This window comes from Labrus bergylta, chromosome 16, assembly GCF_963930695.1.
Source record: "Labrus bergylta chromosome 16, fLabBer1.1, whole genome shotgun sequence".
NCBI classification, from domain to species: Eukaryota; Metazoa; Chordata; class Actinopteri; order Labriformes; family Labridae; genus Labrus; species Labrus bergylta.
Genome location: NC_089210.1, coordinates 18,262,086 through 18,277,451, shown reverse-complemented (window position 1 = coordinate 18,277,451; position 15,366 = coordinate 18,262,086). Strand labels below are relative to the sequence as shown.

At 43.5% G+C, this 15,366-nt stretch overlaps 1 protein-coding gene across 2 annotated transcripts in view; it reads right to left on the bottom strand.

The window, feature by feature from the left end:
* Positions 1-9,533: 9,533 nt before the first annotated feature.
* Positions 9,534-15,366, bottom strand: part of LOC110000629 (Na(+)/H(+) exchange regulatory cofactor NHE-RF2) — a 36,526-nt gene continuing 30,693 nt past the window's right edge. For both annotated transcript variants that reach the window (XM_065964896.1, XM_029281640.2), the window contains exons 5-7: positions 13,130-13,283; positions 12,890-13,008; positions 9,534-12,792 (exon numbers count right to left, since the gene is read on the bottom strand). In XM_065964896.1, the coding sequence (XP_065820968.1) occupies positions 12,628-12,792; positions 12,890-13,008; positions 13,130-13,283 (438 nt within the window). In that variant the 3' untranslated portion in view covers positions 9,534-12,627. The remainder of the gene's footprint in view (positions 12,793-12,889; positions 13,009-13,129; positions 13,284-15,366) is intronic.

Below are 15,366 nucleotides of genomic sequence, written 5' to 3'. Positions count from 1 at the left end.
TTGCATAACATGTGACCTTTGAGCTATTTTTGGGCCCTCTTGTTGGATATGACAGCTGAAGAGAGACAGGAAATGTTGGGAGAGGAGAGTGGGGGAGGACATGCAGCAAAAGGACCGAGACCATATCGAAACATTTGTTTACTGCGATGAGGACTTTGGGTTTTTAATTTACATTTTAAACGTATTAACTATGAATTAAGAAAGCAGGCCTTATGTGCCGTGTTGTTCATGGTTACTGCAGACGACTGATCCAGCCAGCTGTCAGTGAGAAGGTGGCCTTAAAAAAATCAACTCGTTAACCTTCATCCTCCTCCTCCTCATCTCGACCCTAAATTAGCAGCCTAGAGAACTTCAACTTCCCTTTATCCCGGCCTCCTTTTTTCCCCCATCCAACCCTGACCCTGTGCTGGGACATTTGAGGTCATAACTTTTTCTATACCTCATCCAGTGCTGGACCAGGTCACTGGAAACCAGTCCAGGAGCCTGTCATAAAGTCCAGCTAAAGAGCAGCACGTCTTAACCCAAGAATCAAAAGGCAGCCAGCAAAGAGGCTCCCAGTGATCCACTTGCTCTGTCCTTATCCTCTCTCTCTCTCTCTGGTATTTATGTGTTGGCAGTTGCCGTGGAGACAAGACACACAAACACTGTGGCGGTAGACAGGAAGTGCTGCGGAACCACAATGGCGTCACTGCGGCTCTGCACTCGCTTGCTCTCTCCCCTCGATCTCTCTCTCTCTCTCTCTCTCTGTCTGCCTCAGTCAGCTCTCATGCTGTTATCCTCCGCTCTCTGTACAGAGACCACAGTGCTCTTGCTTTCTCTCTGCTCTCTCATTTCCCTCATTATTATTAGCATTGCTTTTGCAGCTGTGCGTGTGTGCGTCCCTCTCTCTCTCTCTCTCTCTCTCTCCCTCTCCCTCTCTCTCCCTCTCTCTCCTACCACATTAGCTGCTTTACCGTTTGGAAAAATCTCCGTCTGATTTGCGGTGTCTGGGATGCCTGGTGTTAAGTTTGATGTGCTGAGAAGCTGTTGGGCATCGAGCGTTTTTAAATGTTCGACCTGCGTTCAGGGCGTTCACTTTCGAGAAGCGACTCCCCTGATTTAAATCTGGGTCAGGAATGTGTGTGTATGTGTGTGTGTGTGTACTGTATGTTTTGGAGTTTGTGAGAGGACTGAGAGTGTGAGATGAAGGATGAAAAACTGATTTCTAAGTGCAGACTACTACTACTTGAGTATAGGTTTGTCACGATCCCAAAGTAAAAGTAAAATCGTTTCCTGTTTTGATACCATGGCAACAAACGTAGAAATCCTAGACACCTATTATTATTGGGTAATTTCTTGTTTGTAATGACCAAAATTGCAGGCAAACTCCTGCACACTGTCTAAACATCAACAGCCTTTTGTGGTTGATGTCGACAGTGTGCAGGAGTTTGCCTTCAACTTTTGAAGGATTCTTTCCTCTCCTACATATCCGTCTTATACAATAGATGTCTTTTTTTTTAAGCGCTGGTACTTTAAGATGCTATCAATCATTTAAAATATCAGAGATTTATCACACTTGAACACTTCGAGAACTATCCAAGTATTGATCAGAGAATCGCTCTTGAATGCTGTTTGCGTTGTTGGTATTTGATGAAGCGAGCGGACGTGTGTTTGTGTGTGTGTGTGTGTGTGTGTGTGTGTGTGTGTGTGTGTGAGTGTGTGTATGAGTAGGAGTCAGATTTAGGGAGTGAGAGAATAGCAGGAATGTGTGTGTGGTCCTGTTGCACACTCTTACATCAGACTGGCATTAGCGTACAGTGCACATCCCTCCTGTTCTCCCTTTTTTTTCACACACCCTCGCTCTAAATATACACCTCTGGAAAAACCCCTTGAGAAGATACTGCCCTCTTCCACTCCACACGCTAAAAATATCCAGCCAAGACCACCTTTACAAACCCCCACACCCACCCCCACTGCTGCTTTTCTTTAAGCCCTGCTTGTTTACGTCTGGCACTCAACGCCAGCTCATTATTTTACACAAATCCTGACTTCTTATTTTTTCTCCTTTTACTCCTTTTCTGCGCCTTCTGTCGCTTCTCTGACCGATAGCAGGCCTCCTTCCAATCCCCCCGCGGCTGCTTGGCGTTTTCTGCTGACATAGACAGCCAGCCATCCCTCCATCTTTCCTTCCATTCATATATCCATCAAGGCCGGCCAATCAGACGAACCAGCTGACCACCCAGGCTCACCAGATGAAGAGAGGTCCAGCTATCGGGGGTCTGGTTCTTGGTTTTACCCGGTAACAGACACACAAATACAGAGGGAACAAGGGGTGTATTCTCTTGAACCCAGCTCATAGAGACATGATTGTAATGTCATGAACTTCTGAAACCCCGCCCACCACGGGAGGGGAGAAAAAGGTACAAAGTGGCTTGCAAATTGCCCTTAAATAGCTTAAACACTTGTTTTCCCTTTGTTTAGATGATTATTCTGAGGCCCTGTGATGACCTGAGATGACAAAACACATTGAGAAACACAGAATAAGTAGCTTTCACTCATGCACTCCCACTCCTAACAGGATTACAGACCCGGGATGGGGGGGGATGTGTAAGCGGAAGCAACACATTTTGCACTCTGACTTTTATCACACAATCTCCTGCTTTGAGTTTCAAAAATATGAAAGATGTCCTGATATTATCTGGAAAAAAAGGGAGAGCATGAGTGAAAAGTGCTTCTGAGCATCTCTTCTTCTGACCTTGTTTATTCTTTGAGAAATAACCCAACTGAATGTGCAGATGTGAAATACTTTACATGGTTGATTTGATGATCTTACCATCTATAATAAAGCCCAGTGTGAAAGGGTGTGACACAGTAATTTATGGGAGAAGACCATATGCGCTGTTGTAAAAGACTGTGGCTGAAAAAAAGAGGAAGAAGGACAAATCAGTTTGCTGCTGAGAACCAGTTGTTACCAAATAACTGCTCTGTGGACACGCTGGTGTTTCTGGGTTTGAGGAACTGATGATAAAGTGTTGTACTGTACTTGTGCACAAGGGAGATTTTTTTGTGTTTGTTTCTGCTGGTTGGCGAGAGAGGAAGCCTATCTGTGTCCGTATGGTGTTTCTGTTCCTCCGCTCGATCGGGCCGACATCATCTTGAGTGACACGCGGCAGGGCGACTTCCTCCGTCCCATTAATCACTTGTGTGTTAACAGGCGCACACACACACACACTCCTCAATTCCTGTCCCCTTTACAGCTCGGCACCACATTCCTCCCTCCCTCGTTAGCTCCCCAGCTCCAACATCAGCCGCTCGCTCGCTCGCTCTCCTTTGACCCCTACCCTCCAATAAAAGCTCCATGCCATGCTTTCTCCACCTGCTGCTCACCTGCTGCAGGGACGAACGTAGACAATGGAGGGAGGGGAGGTCTTTAAACATGCCTGTAAAAACTAAAAGAAATAGTCATCTTTGTTTTTTATAACTGGAGCTTTGTTCAGAGGAAGTTTTCCCGTTCACAAGTTGCGATAAAAAAAAAAGGAGAAAGAAAAGACGGCCGTTAGAAGACAGGTGTTATCTCTGCAGAGATAAAACCTGACAAGAGGGATCATCTACACTGGCCTCTGATTGGCTGTTTGAGAGCTGAACTTCAGTCATGAGAGACATGCAGAGGCAGCTGAAAGTAGGGGAAAGTTGTAGGTGAAGAAGTTACCCTGCATTCACTCTGTACATGGATCGTCTCAGTTCTTAAGTTGAACATGTTGGACAACAAAGATAATCAACCTGCACAAATACAACCAGCTGCAAATTCAGTTCATTTGAATGTTAAAACATTTTTACTGATCTCCCCTTCAGGCTGTGAGCTCCCCTGAAGTGTTGCGTTATATGCAGCGTTTTGCTTAAGCAGTTGTTTTCTGAGTTTGTGTGTTTATTGTTTTACATTGTTTTCAACATATTTTTATTAAAGCAAGTTCAAAACATACAGTGCAATTGGGATGCAGTTAACATTTTTCTTTTTTCCTCAGAAACATTCAAAAACCCAGTATCCCTTCGCCCTGTAAACAACCCTTCCAGACCAACAAATAGACCTCTTAGTTTAAAGACAAGAATACAAATACAAGATAGGAAAACTTCACAGAAAAAATAGATAAAGAATAAATAAAATACAATAACCAAACAAATAAATAATAATAATGAAAATTGAAGAGACAAACATAACAACAAAAAAAACAAAAAAACATCGTTATGAGCATACCACATAGGTAAATAGGAAAAGCAGTATAACCTGTAAAAGAGACAGAATCACTCACGCACACTGCTCAACTTGATCAATAAAAGGGACGACAACAACAGCTGCTCACGTCCAGGCTACCACCTAAGCGGCTGAAGAACCCGCGCACAGAAAGAAGTAAGGTCAGAACATAAAATTTGGTATTTAATTACGCGGGGGGGGCCGGACAGGCACGAGAGGACAGGATCAGTATCGGCAGGCGAAGGTGTACTACTACAATACCTCGTCAGGTGAGAGTTTCTCAAAATATTGAAGCAGAGGGCTCCAGTGAGTGTAAAACCTATCAGAGCACCCTCTAAGAGAGAATTTAATTTTCTCCAACTTAAGGAGAAATAAGACATCGTGCAGCCATGCTTTGAAGGAGGGAGGTTGTGAAGATTTCCATAAGACAAGGATTTTCCTGCGGGCAATTAAGGAGGCAAAAGCAATAACATTGTCCTGAGTGGTCGAGGTGGCAAGATCGTCAGGAGACCTACCGAAAATAGCTATATGTGGGGATGGATTGATGTTTATACCTAAAATGTCAGAGATGGACTTAAAGAAGGATTGCCAATAATTAACTAATTTAGAACAGGACCAAAACATGTGAGTCAGGTTGCAAGGCGCCTGAGAGCATCTACCACAAGTTTCATCAATTGTATCCGGAAATATTCTGGAGAGTTTATAGTTGCTGTAATAAAGTCTGTGGAGCACTTTAAACTGGATAAGAGACAGCCTAGCGCAGCTAGAAGAAGAATTAACAGCCCAAGCGCTTTTTCCCAGAAATCTTCAGAAAGGTTGGTTTGTAATTCGCTTTCCCAATCAGCCTTGATCTTTTTTACCACGGACTCGTCAGTTGTGAACAGGAGGTCATAAAGGAAGGAAACCTGACCTTTGGGCAAGATTCTTGCCTTGAGTGCCAAATCAATGCCATTGGGGCTTGGAATATGAGGAAATGCCGGTGAGTGGGTCCTAGCAAAATCACGGAGCTGAAAATATCGAAAAAAGTCTGAGCCATTTAAATGGACGTAACAGAACGTAATTGGTTGGCTGGCAAAAACATCATTAACGTACAAGTCACCCAGACAGCGCATGCCATTCCTCTCCTAAGATGCAAATCGTGGATCAATCCTAGCTGGTATAAAAAGGTGATTATTACAGATGGGCGTCGCTTTAGGGAGGGAGAGCCACCCAAAGTGTCATCTAATTTGTGACCATATTTTAAGTGTGCCTATTACCACAGTATTAGACATGAAGCTAGAGGGAGAGAGGGAAAGGGTGCCACACACCAGAGATGGGAGAGAAGAAGAGCAGGAGTCAGCCTCTAATCGGCGAATCAGCAGCATGTTTGATACCAATGCAGTTGTTTCAGTTTTTTGCAGCACATTCTTTCATTTGCAACACATTTCCGTCATTGCTTTTGTTTTGGACTTTTGCACATGTTGAATCGGCATAATTTTCTAAATTTGCACCAACAAGTCTTCTGAGCCGTCGCAGGTGGGTGGCCCGGATGTGCAGAAGAAGTGAGATAGAGTTGGTTACCAACATTTTCTGATTTTGAATCATTCTGACACCGTTGGACCGCAGAGGGAGCGAGAGAGAGAGAGAGAGAGCAGATGAAATCAGCCATTACATGCTCCTGTATGCTTCATTTTTAATATTGCTAAATAGGTCATTATTAACTGCAGTGCAACTAAAGCTTTGGCAATATATGATGCCAATAAACTCGCTGAGATGAAGTGAATAAAAAAAAGAGATGGGTGGATAGCGAGAGTCATGAAGCCACTTAGTGGAAGTTAGTCATCGTGGTCAAGTAGAGCAAGGAGAGAATGTGCAGTGAATCAACTTTTATGATACTGTAAAAACTGATACATCTTCACAGGGAGGACGAGGAGATGATATGTGTTGTGCTGCTGCTGCTGAGAGAAGTGGAAACTCTCTCACACAGAAAAACACACACACACACACACACACACACACACACACACACAAAGAGCAACGATGACGGGGTCAACGGTAGCCAAAATACACATTTACTGTGGGGATGAGCTGTGGTCTGTATCTGTTTTCACATATGCTCCTCACAGCTGGACACTATTCCTGTCAGACAGGAGGGGCGGGGGCAGGGGGGTCGTTAAATAATGTGCACAGAGGTCGTGGTGGTCGCATGCAGACAGTCTATGCACCGTGCAGCAGTGACAGTATAGAATCGTCACTCTCTTCCTATCGGCTCGAGGTGAATTCTCCGGAGAATATCCTGCGGCGTTCTCACATCAGCCCACTTGGACTTGCTGTGGAAAAAATATATATTATACATTATATATACATTCACAAATACAGCTCCTCCGGGAGATATCCTGAGTTTTTCAGGAGATATCTGCAAGTGTGAAAGCCCTATATATGTAAATCACACATAAACCTGCAGACTTCTCCGTGTTCACAAAGTCAGTGAAATCAGACATGTCCCCTGTGTAAGAACTATTGTGCTACAACAAACAGGCCGTGGGAAAATACACCAGAACACTGGCCAGGAGGAGCAGACATGATGAGCTTGGGAATAATCAAATCGCTCATTTTCATGATGCAAAAGCATGACATGATACAGAAAAGCAAACACTACACACACACACACACACACACACACACACACACACACACACACACACACACACACACACACATCTCCGCTCATCCTCTAACTTTTTAAAACGTTTTTTTCCAAAGTTTGTTACCCAAAAAACAAAATCAAACCGACGCAAAGTGAGTTGCTCAAAAGCGAACAAGGCGGCCTTCCTTAATGTGTAGGCGTCAGACAATGAATGGGTGGTTTAGCGAGTTAAGCCAAGGTGTGCACACACTGGGTGTGTCTGTGTGTGTGTTTCCGCTCCCCCCACCCATGTGAAGGGTGCTCTTGGGAGAGGGTATGTGCCCGCACTCGTGCCCTCTGCCTCTTGGCTTCCCTCCTCATAGCACATGCTATCTCCTCTTTATTTCTTTCCTCTCTCATCTCTTTTACTTGCAACTTTTTCTTTTTTTTGGTCAGCACAAATTATCAAACTCTTTCCCCCTCTCTTGTCCTCTTTTTTTCCTGCTCTCTCTCTCTCTCTCTCTCTCTCTCGTTCTGTACATGTTGGTGTAGCTGTCCTTATTTGGCTTCCCTTCGGCTGAGTGGGAGTGTGAGTATGAATGTGACTGTGTGTATGTGTGTGTGTGTGTTTCCTCCTGACTGTGAGTCACTGCTTGTATGACTCACGAGCGCTAACAAAAACACACGGTTGCCATGGGGATGCACTCGCTCACCCCCCCCTCCTCCCCCCTTTCCCCCTGTTGGGCTCTGGTTTCGCCCTCCTTGCGGGCACCGCTGCATCCCGGGCAGCCCTGGCACGGTTTTATGGGTGGCACCGTAAACTTGGGTGGCATGGCGGTGGAGAGGTGGGGAACTGAACCTGGTGGAAGAAGGACAGAGGGGAATTTGAGATGCACAGAAAACTGATTGAAGCGAGGCAGAAAGAGCATGTGTTAAAAAGAAAAAATTGCTTATACAGATGAGTTAAAGTAAAAAGTCCAGCAGCCTGCAGGAGAACAGAGACCAGGGCGGGCGAGGAAAGCAATCAGCTATCACCAATAGTCAGGAGAAATGTGTGCACTGGCTGAGGCAGGATAAACAGAAAGTGCCCACCTGTGGCTCTATTCTCTGCCTCTGTTCTCTGTCTCTTTTTACGGCGCTGAAATTGCAGACTGCTTTGAACCGGCCCCGTCCTTTGATGTGCTGCCGTCACCGCTCGGCCTCCATGTCACCTCCAGGGAGCCTGATAATGTGCCCACGTGCAGCTTTACATTTCCACCAAGATCACCTCAAAGTGCACGCTTACACTTTTTGTCTTACTTCCTACATGCTTATTGCGGAAAGTGTGCCACCTAGTGGACAATAAGGATGTTTTCTTTCCTTGTCCTTTTTTTGGATAGTAAGAAAATTACAGTGCATTTGTCTGTCCTACAAGAGAAAATGTAAGGCATTCAAATCAGTTTTATTCTTAAATTCACTCTTAAACAATCCCTCAGATAAATTCATATTCATAATTTAAATCATTATTTATTTCCTTTATTCCTTTTGTAATCATTTAGAAAAAAAACTATTTTTTTGTATCTCTAGTGACTGCATTGTTAATTTAATTGTACTCGCTTCAAACATAATCCATCCTTTCTATTATCTTTATATTTACCTTTTTTAAAGTTAATTTTGTGAAGGTTATCAAAATGACAGATTCACCACATGAAGACGGCTCACGAGAGGTTCCACCACAATCCTTCCAACCAACCAATTTATGAGGGATTTGTACATGACTAAGTATGAAATATGATATAAGTCATTTTGACCGTTTGATTGACTGCTACGTTTCTGATTTTGTGTTTGGATCATGATTTATTTTTTTGGGACCTTCAGTGTCCCCTGAACTGGAGATTATGAATCATTAAGTTACTTCAGGATCGCCTCATCAGGCTCTCTGTTGTTGTTTTGTTTTGTTTTGGTGTGTGTGCTCTCACAGGAAGCTGATGTTTATTAGTCTGTTAATTTGTTGATTCAGATCTGACGTCATAATGATGATTGGTTGCAGACTTCCTATTTAAGATGTCCGGCCCATTTTTACAAACTGGTTGCCTGATGAACGTCCAGCACCGAAACGTTTCCTGTTAAATCTTTGTTTGTTAGACAGTGAGTGGGAGTTTACCGCTGAGACAATCCTGCCTCTCAGAAACCTCTCAGGTGTTTAATGAAGACACAAATTTTTTGCAAAGATTTTTAGAAAAGAAGGAATACAGTGATCGTGTAAATCACAATTCAACACTTGGACATGTAACATAAACATTCTCCTGCTTGATGGTACGTTTAGTTTTCATCTCTTCAGTTTCTTTTAACGTCACATTTTCCTGATGATTCATATTAATTCGGACACAAGTGGAGTCTTTACTTTGTTTCAAGAACAAACTAATGGAGTGATAAATACGCAGACTCAGACAAACATACAACCACACACAAATGAAAGTACACACACGCACACACACTTTTGACCTCTGTTTGACCTTTTGTGTCTGAAAGCAGCAGCTGGCCGGTGGAGAATCCTGAGAACGGGCTCAAACTGAAACTGATCGCCGACATAATCCTGAAAAACAGAGATGGGATGAGAGAGCGAGAGAGAAATGATAGAGAAAAAAAAAACTGTGGACCTGATCACTGCGATGGAAAACCACGCTAGAACAGGAAACAAAAGACAAAAACAGATTCATATGTATTCCAAAAAACGCCGTCACACTTTATTGAAAAATATGCAACCTTCCATATATTCTGTATGATATAACTGTATATACATCAGACATGGTAACAGAGTTTGTACTGTGAGAAGATACAGAGTCAGGGAGAGTACAAAAAGGACAGAATAACCACAAAGAGGACGACTGACATTTCTCTGACTGAGTGCAGACTCACTTATTACGATCCCATTTTTTACATTGCTTTATTGCTGTGTGTACATCTTCTCTGCACACACAGACACACACACATTGTGCTCTGAATGTGTGGCAGCTGTCTCTGTATGTGTAATAATCCTCAGTTAGCTCCATGGCTCCCTCTGTCTCCTCTCATAGATCCTCCAGAGCGTCTCTGACCTCCTCCTCCTGCACCTTCTCTGATCACATCGTATCAGTCCCACTTTGATAACCATAGCTGCAAATATGCTTGTTGCACCAATGAGCCTTCGCGCTTTCCTTCCTGGTCATCGTTACATTCATTAATAGCACAACATTTTGTTTATGGCTTTCTGGTTAAAAAAGTTAAAACGAGCAGATCTCTGTGTGATTCTGATGTCTGGGTGGTAAAAATGAAAACTATCAAACTCAAAAAGGTTTGAGAGCCAAACTCTCGAAAATGCAAGCAAAAAATTCATTTGATAGTAATATATTAATACTGCGATAAAAAAAAAATGCTCCTGCAATTTGAATAAAATGTGTGATTAAAACTGCAAATAAAATATGTTTGGGTTTTTCTTGCAGTTGAGCTGAATCTCTCGGTTTTGGATTTGTGTTTAAAGATGTAGGACATGTCCTTTACGGTCCGTTTTGATCAGAGTGAGACCTCTGCAATTCACCGTCTTTGGAGCTGGATAAAAAAGTAGGAAAGTATAGAAAAAAGGTGGATGACTGGTCGCTCAATGTGGTCAAAGTAGATGAAGAAATGGTGCAAACTTTAATTTCTGTCAAAAACAAAACTTCTGGATTTCAAAATACATTTTGGGGGAAATGCTAACAAAGCAGTTTTAATTGCAAACATGATTTTTTTTGCAGGCATGTTTTCTTTTTTGCAGTAATACATTTGAATCACTTTTATTTCACTTGGAATAAGAAAAGAAACAAAAGAAATAAACATTTGAAGTCGGATTGCATACTCTTTCAGATTTTTACTTTTCTTTCCACACTTTGCTCTCAAACCACTTCCAAAGACATTCTCAGGTAGGACAGTAGCTCACCTGGCTGCGTCCAATCACAGCAGCCCAGAGACTGAGGTCCTTTGCTGAACATCATCCTCTCACAGACATCTTCTCTGTCTCTCTTCTGCCTAACCATCGAGTGACGGCACAACGGCCAAAAATCATTTCTTCAAATAAAAACAAATCTTTCTTCTAGCACCTCAAAAGCTCGATTCACATCTTGCTTGTCCAGTCAGATGAATGTAGACGTCACAAATTGTAGATTTACAGGAAGTTTTATGCCAATCTATTGTTACATTTAAAAACTGTAATTCACTTTCATATAATGTAGCGAGCCACAACAAGATGTAGTACGTCTGAGACGATGAAAGCAAAGTGACATGAAGTTTCTCTTCCTAACTGAGTCTCAGTTGGATTCAGTGTCAACCTAACAGCTGATTTAAAGAGGACATATCATCCCCCTTCTCAACCTTTTCAAAAAGTCCCCCTGTGGCCTAAATGAAACATCTGTGCTTTGCTTTGGTCAAAATATAACATGAATCAAGCACCAGAGGAGGCTTGTGACCCAGTATAAACCAGCTCTCTCAGAATGTCTCCGTTTTGGTGTGTGTGTCTCTTTAAATGCAATGACCCCCCACTGAGTTTTCCCGGTAGACATCACGCCTTCACTAGCGAGAATAAAAATGGCGGACCTGTGCAAAATATTTGCTCTAGGCTGGGGGTGGAGTCCATGGGTGGAGATACCAGGGGAGGGGAGGGGATTTTTTTTTTCACCAGAATCCCACTGTGACATCACAAGGAGAGTAAATTTGAAACAAAACATTTTTCTTTGTGTTGTAAGACTTCTGCAGACCACAAACAAAAGGACTGGATGGGTTTATTTCACATTTTCTTGGTCGGTAGACACTCAGGTTACCCAAATATATGTTCAAAAACACTGTCAGAATTTTCATAATATGTCCCCTTTAACATCCACTCTGTTCACTTTCAGGACAAGTGTGGCCTTTATTTGTGGTGCCGTTAACCCTTTATAGAACACATGAAGCCGTCTCCACATAACACACTCGTTTGTCCTGAGAAATCTTCCTTTCTTCTACGTTAAAAAAAAAAAAAAAAAAACTGTATGAAGACGTAGAGTTAGTGGTGCTTCCCTTCGTTCTGGAGCACTTCTGGAGAAGAGGTTAGTGGTGACACACGTCATACAAACGAGTTCTAAATAACATGTAACATGAAGTATTGTTGAGTAAAGTAAAGGCGTATCTGATAATCAGTTCATTAACTCTATACGAGAGTAAAAAAAAAAGCAGAAAAAAAAGCATATGTTATACATTTTAAAGGGACAGTCCACACGGCGCTCTGTCCTCTGCGTGTGTGCTGGAGGGTCTCTCCTCCTTCACAGTGATCTTCTGACCCCCACCATGTCCACAATCATTAATGTCACAGTGTCCATATAACTCTGAAAAATGCAGTACATGATGATGACGGGCTTCTGTTTGTTATTCATCCTTTTTTCATATAAAAATACACGTCTCCTTCATTTGTTAGAAACCGGTCTCTTGCAGCGTGGGAGGATGGGAGGATCATGGGAGGATGCAGATTTAGGAGAATATGTGAAAAATATATTTGCAACACTCCCGTTTGCGCTCTCCATTGAAAAGAGTTTGAATATCGCAGTCTGTAATCACTTTGAAGAGGGAGAAGCAGCTGGCTCTCTGCAGCGGTTTAAAAAAAGTTAAATCCATCCAACAACTTCTTTTTTTGCGTTTGTCAACATCCTCTGTTGTTCTGTTTCTGATTTGTGTAAGTAAGCGGGACGTCCTTCCAGACACAATCCCATTCCACGCAGAGGGCTGCGGCGAGCTCCTGTCTCTGTCTTTGACGTCGTTAAAGAGGAATGACTTAAAAATTGCTGAAGAGCTCGTACTTCTTCATCCAGTCCATCTGCGGCGCCTTCCTCTTTTCTTTGGAGTGGACCTTCATCTTCTCCTCGGCTGCCGTCGCGCTCAGACTCAGACCCATCTCGGCAAACGGGTCCAGCAGCCGGTTGCCCTCCTCATCCGCCAGCTGGGGAGGGGGGAGAGAGATAGAGACGGACAGAAAGGTTGAGAGGACAGACTGTGATGTGAATTCAGCTAAATGCATGATCTCTGTCACCACCCACCTGTGTGCTGTTTCCCTGGCTGCTCAGGTCGGAGCGCGTCGACCGCATGGACTGCGTGGTGGAGCTGCCGTTCATCTGAGGGTTGGGGGAGCCGTTGGATATGGACGGACCGTCGTAGTCTGTTAAGAACAAACAAACAAAAAACATGCACTTTCTTTAAAATCACAAGAAAGTGAAGCATCCGTTTATGAAAGTTTAAATCAGCATGTATCACAGCGTCTTTTGTAAATGCATCCCTACCCTTGATGTGGCTGACAGAGGGGACGACCCCCCTCCTCTTGAAGTGGTCGTCCGTGTCGGGGTCCACCACCAGCAGCCAGGTCTCGTCTCCACCTTTCTTTATGAAGGCCACCACCTCCGCGTGCCGCATGCCCTCGATGTTCACACCGTTTACCTTCAGAAACAGAAACAGAAACAGAAACAGGGTTTTTGTATGAAGCTCAGACTGTGCAAAAATATTAAAGGGATATCTAAAGTAATGTTAGAAGCCATCTGACAGCCACAGCTGGAGTCCAAAGATCTCTGGAAACATGCTAACAAAGGCTTTTCAAAACACAAAGGAATGATGCCTTCACTGACCTGCATGTGGACGTAAAACCTGCATTTAATCCTTTATTTAGTCAGATAGATTTGATGATTTCTTTAGGCTGAAATTTAACCTAAATTCAATTTCATTTTTAGAATTTTTCTGACTGAGCTGCACACATGAGATGTAGAGCAAGAACACACAACGAGTTCATCAGTTACAAACAAACATTTTGCTCTGTTGCCCTTATTGAGACACGTGCACAGAACATGTAAAAAGAAGCATGGATCTGTTGTGTGCTTCCTCAGGGTAACTACCTCATCTACTTTCACAGAGCTTTCATAATTAGATCCAGTGTGTGTGTGTGTGTGAAGAAGTTTATTTGCAGCCAAAACAATCCTCAGGCCAGACATCACTTAGTCAGAGAGCTTAAGGCATGTCTCCACGTTGCAAAAAAGCAATAATAATGTGACTCACTTTGTCCATTTTCTCCCAAACAGGCTGATAAAAAATGTGAGCAAGCAAGCAAGCCCAGAGTCCTGAGTCCTATTTCATTTCAGATTTCTGCTAGACTTCAGAACTTTTACAACCAGAACCTCTCCACATCAGTCGACTGGTCACTTGGAAATGCACTTTTATCTGTTGTTGTCACCTGGCCAAGAGGGGCAGCAGCACAATAAACAAGTGACAGACATAAAACACAGATCAGCATGTCCTGAGTCACAGAGCAGAAAAGTCATTATTCAAAGCATCTACTTCCTGAAGCATCGTCCTCCAACACCTTCAATCTACTTTAATTTTTTTTTAAAGAGACCAGCTCCCCCAGACTCAGATCATCCTGCAGGAGCAGCGCACCTAAGACTCCTTTTCCCAGAGAGCCTGTGCAGCCTCCTTCGTCCAGCAGGTGGAGCTGTGGATCAACTCACTGATCCTGCACTGTTTGACGTGACTAAAAGCTTCTGCAGAACTCAACACTAAACTAAACTCGTGTTTTGAATCATACATTCCTGTAACAGCTGTTCGTGTTGCTTTAAGAGATTTAATTTGCAACATTAAAGGAAAACTTGTAAACACTTAAAAAGGGGCTGCAACAATCCCGTAACAAAAACGGAAAATATTGGATGGTCTGGAGTCGGAGTGCACATGGAGGCCTGTGTTGGTGTAGACCTGGGCTTCTCTGAGGCAGGTCGCTCTGCACCACGCCAACTTAGTGTTGGTGCTCAATCTATTATTGATGGCTCTCCTGGGCTCCGGCTATTTGACGGGGTTTCAGGTGTCACATCCTGAGGGGGAATTTGTTTAAAACTCACCACTTATTATGACAGGACGGGACGCAGTGAGGGGATTCTGCTCTTATTTGAAGGTGATAAGAAACTGCTTCAAATGAATGTTGAAGGTCGAAACTGATGGCACCGAGAGAGAGAGAGAGAGAGAGAGAGGACTCTACCGTCCTCTCTCTCTCTCTCTCTCTCAGTAAACGATCGCTCCTCTCCTTGCAGGACTGACAACAGACAGATAAGGAATAAATAAAAACAGACATCATCAGTCAGCCGAGGACGCAGACAGACTGTGTGATACAGAGAGAACAAGCATCTTTGTGTTGGGCCAAACAACAGGTGTTGTGTCACGTTTCACAGCCCTTCATTAACAGTCCGTCCCACACGAGACAATACACTCTGCTCTGCCCACTGGGCTAATTAAAACGAGCTGTAGGGACAGCGCAGACGCTTATTCCTCGAGGGACTTTATCCTCAGGGAAACTTCTAACACTGTGTGTGTGTGTGTGTGTGTGTGTGTGTGTGTGTGTGTGTGTGTGTGTGTGTGTGTGTGTGTGTGTGTGTGTGTGTGTGTGTGTGTGTGTGTGTGTGTGCGTTTGTGCGCCTGTGTGTATAAAAGTGCATGCTTCGTCAAAGTCACGGCCACCTGAAGCCCGATGGCACACACACGTGTT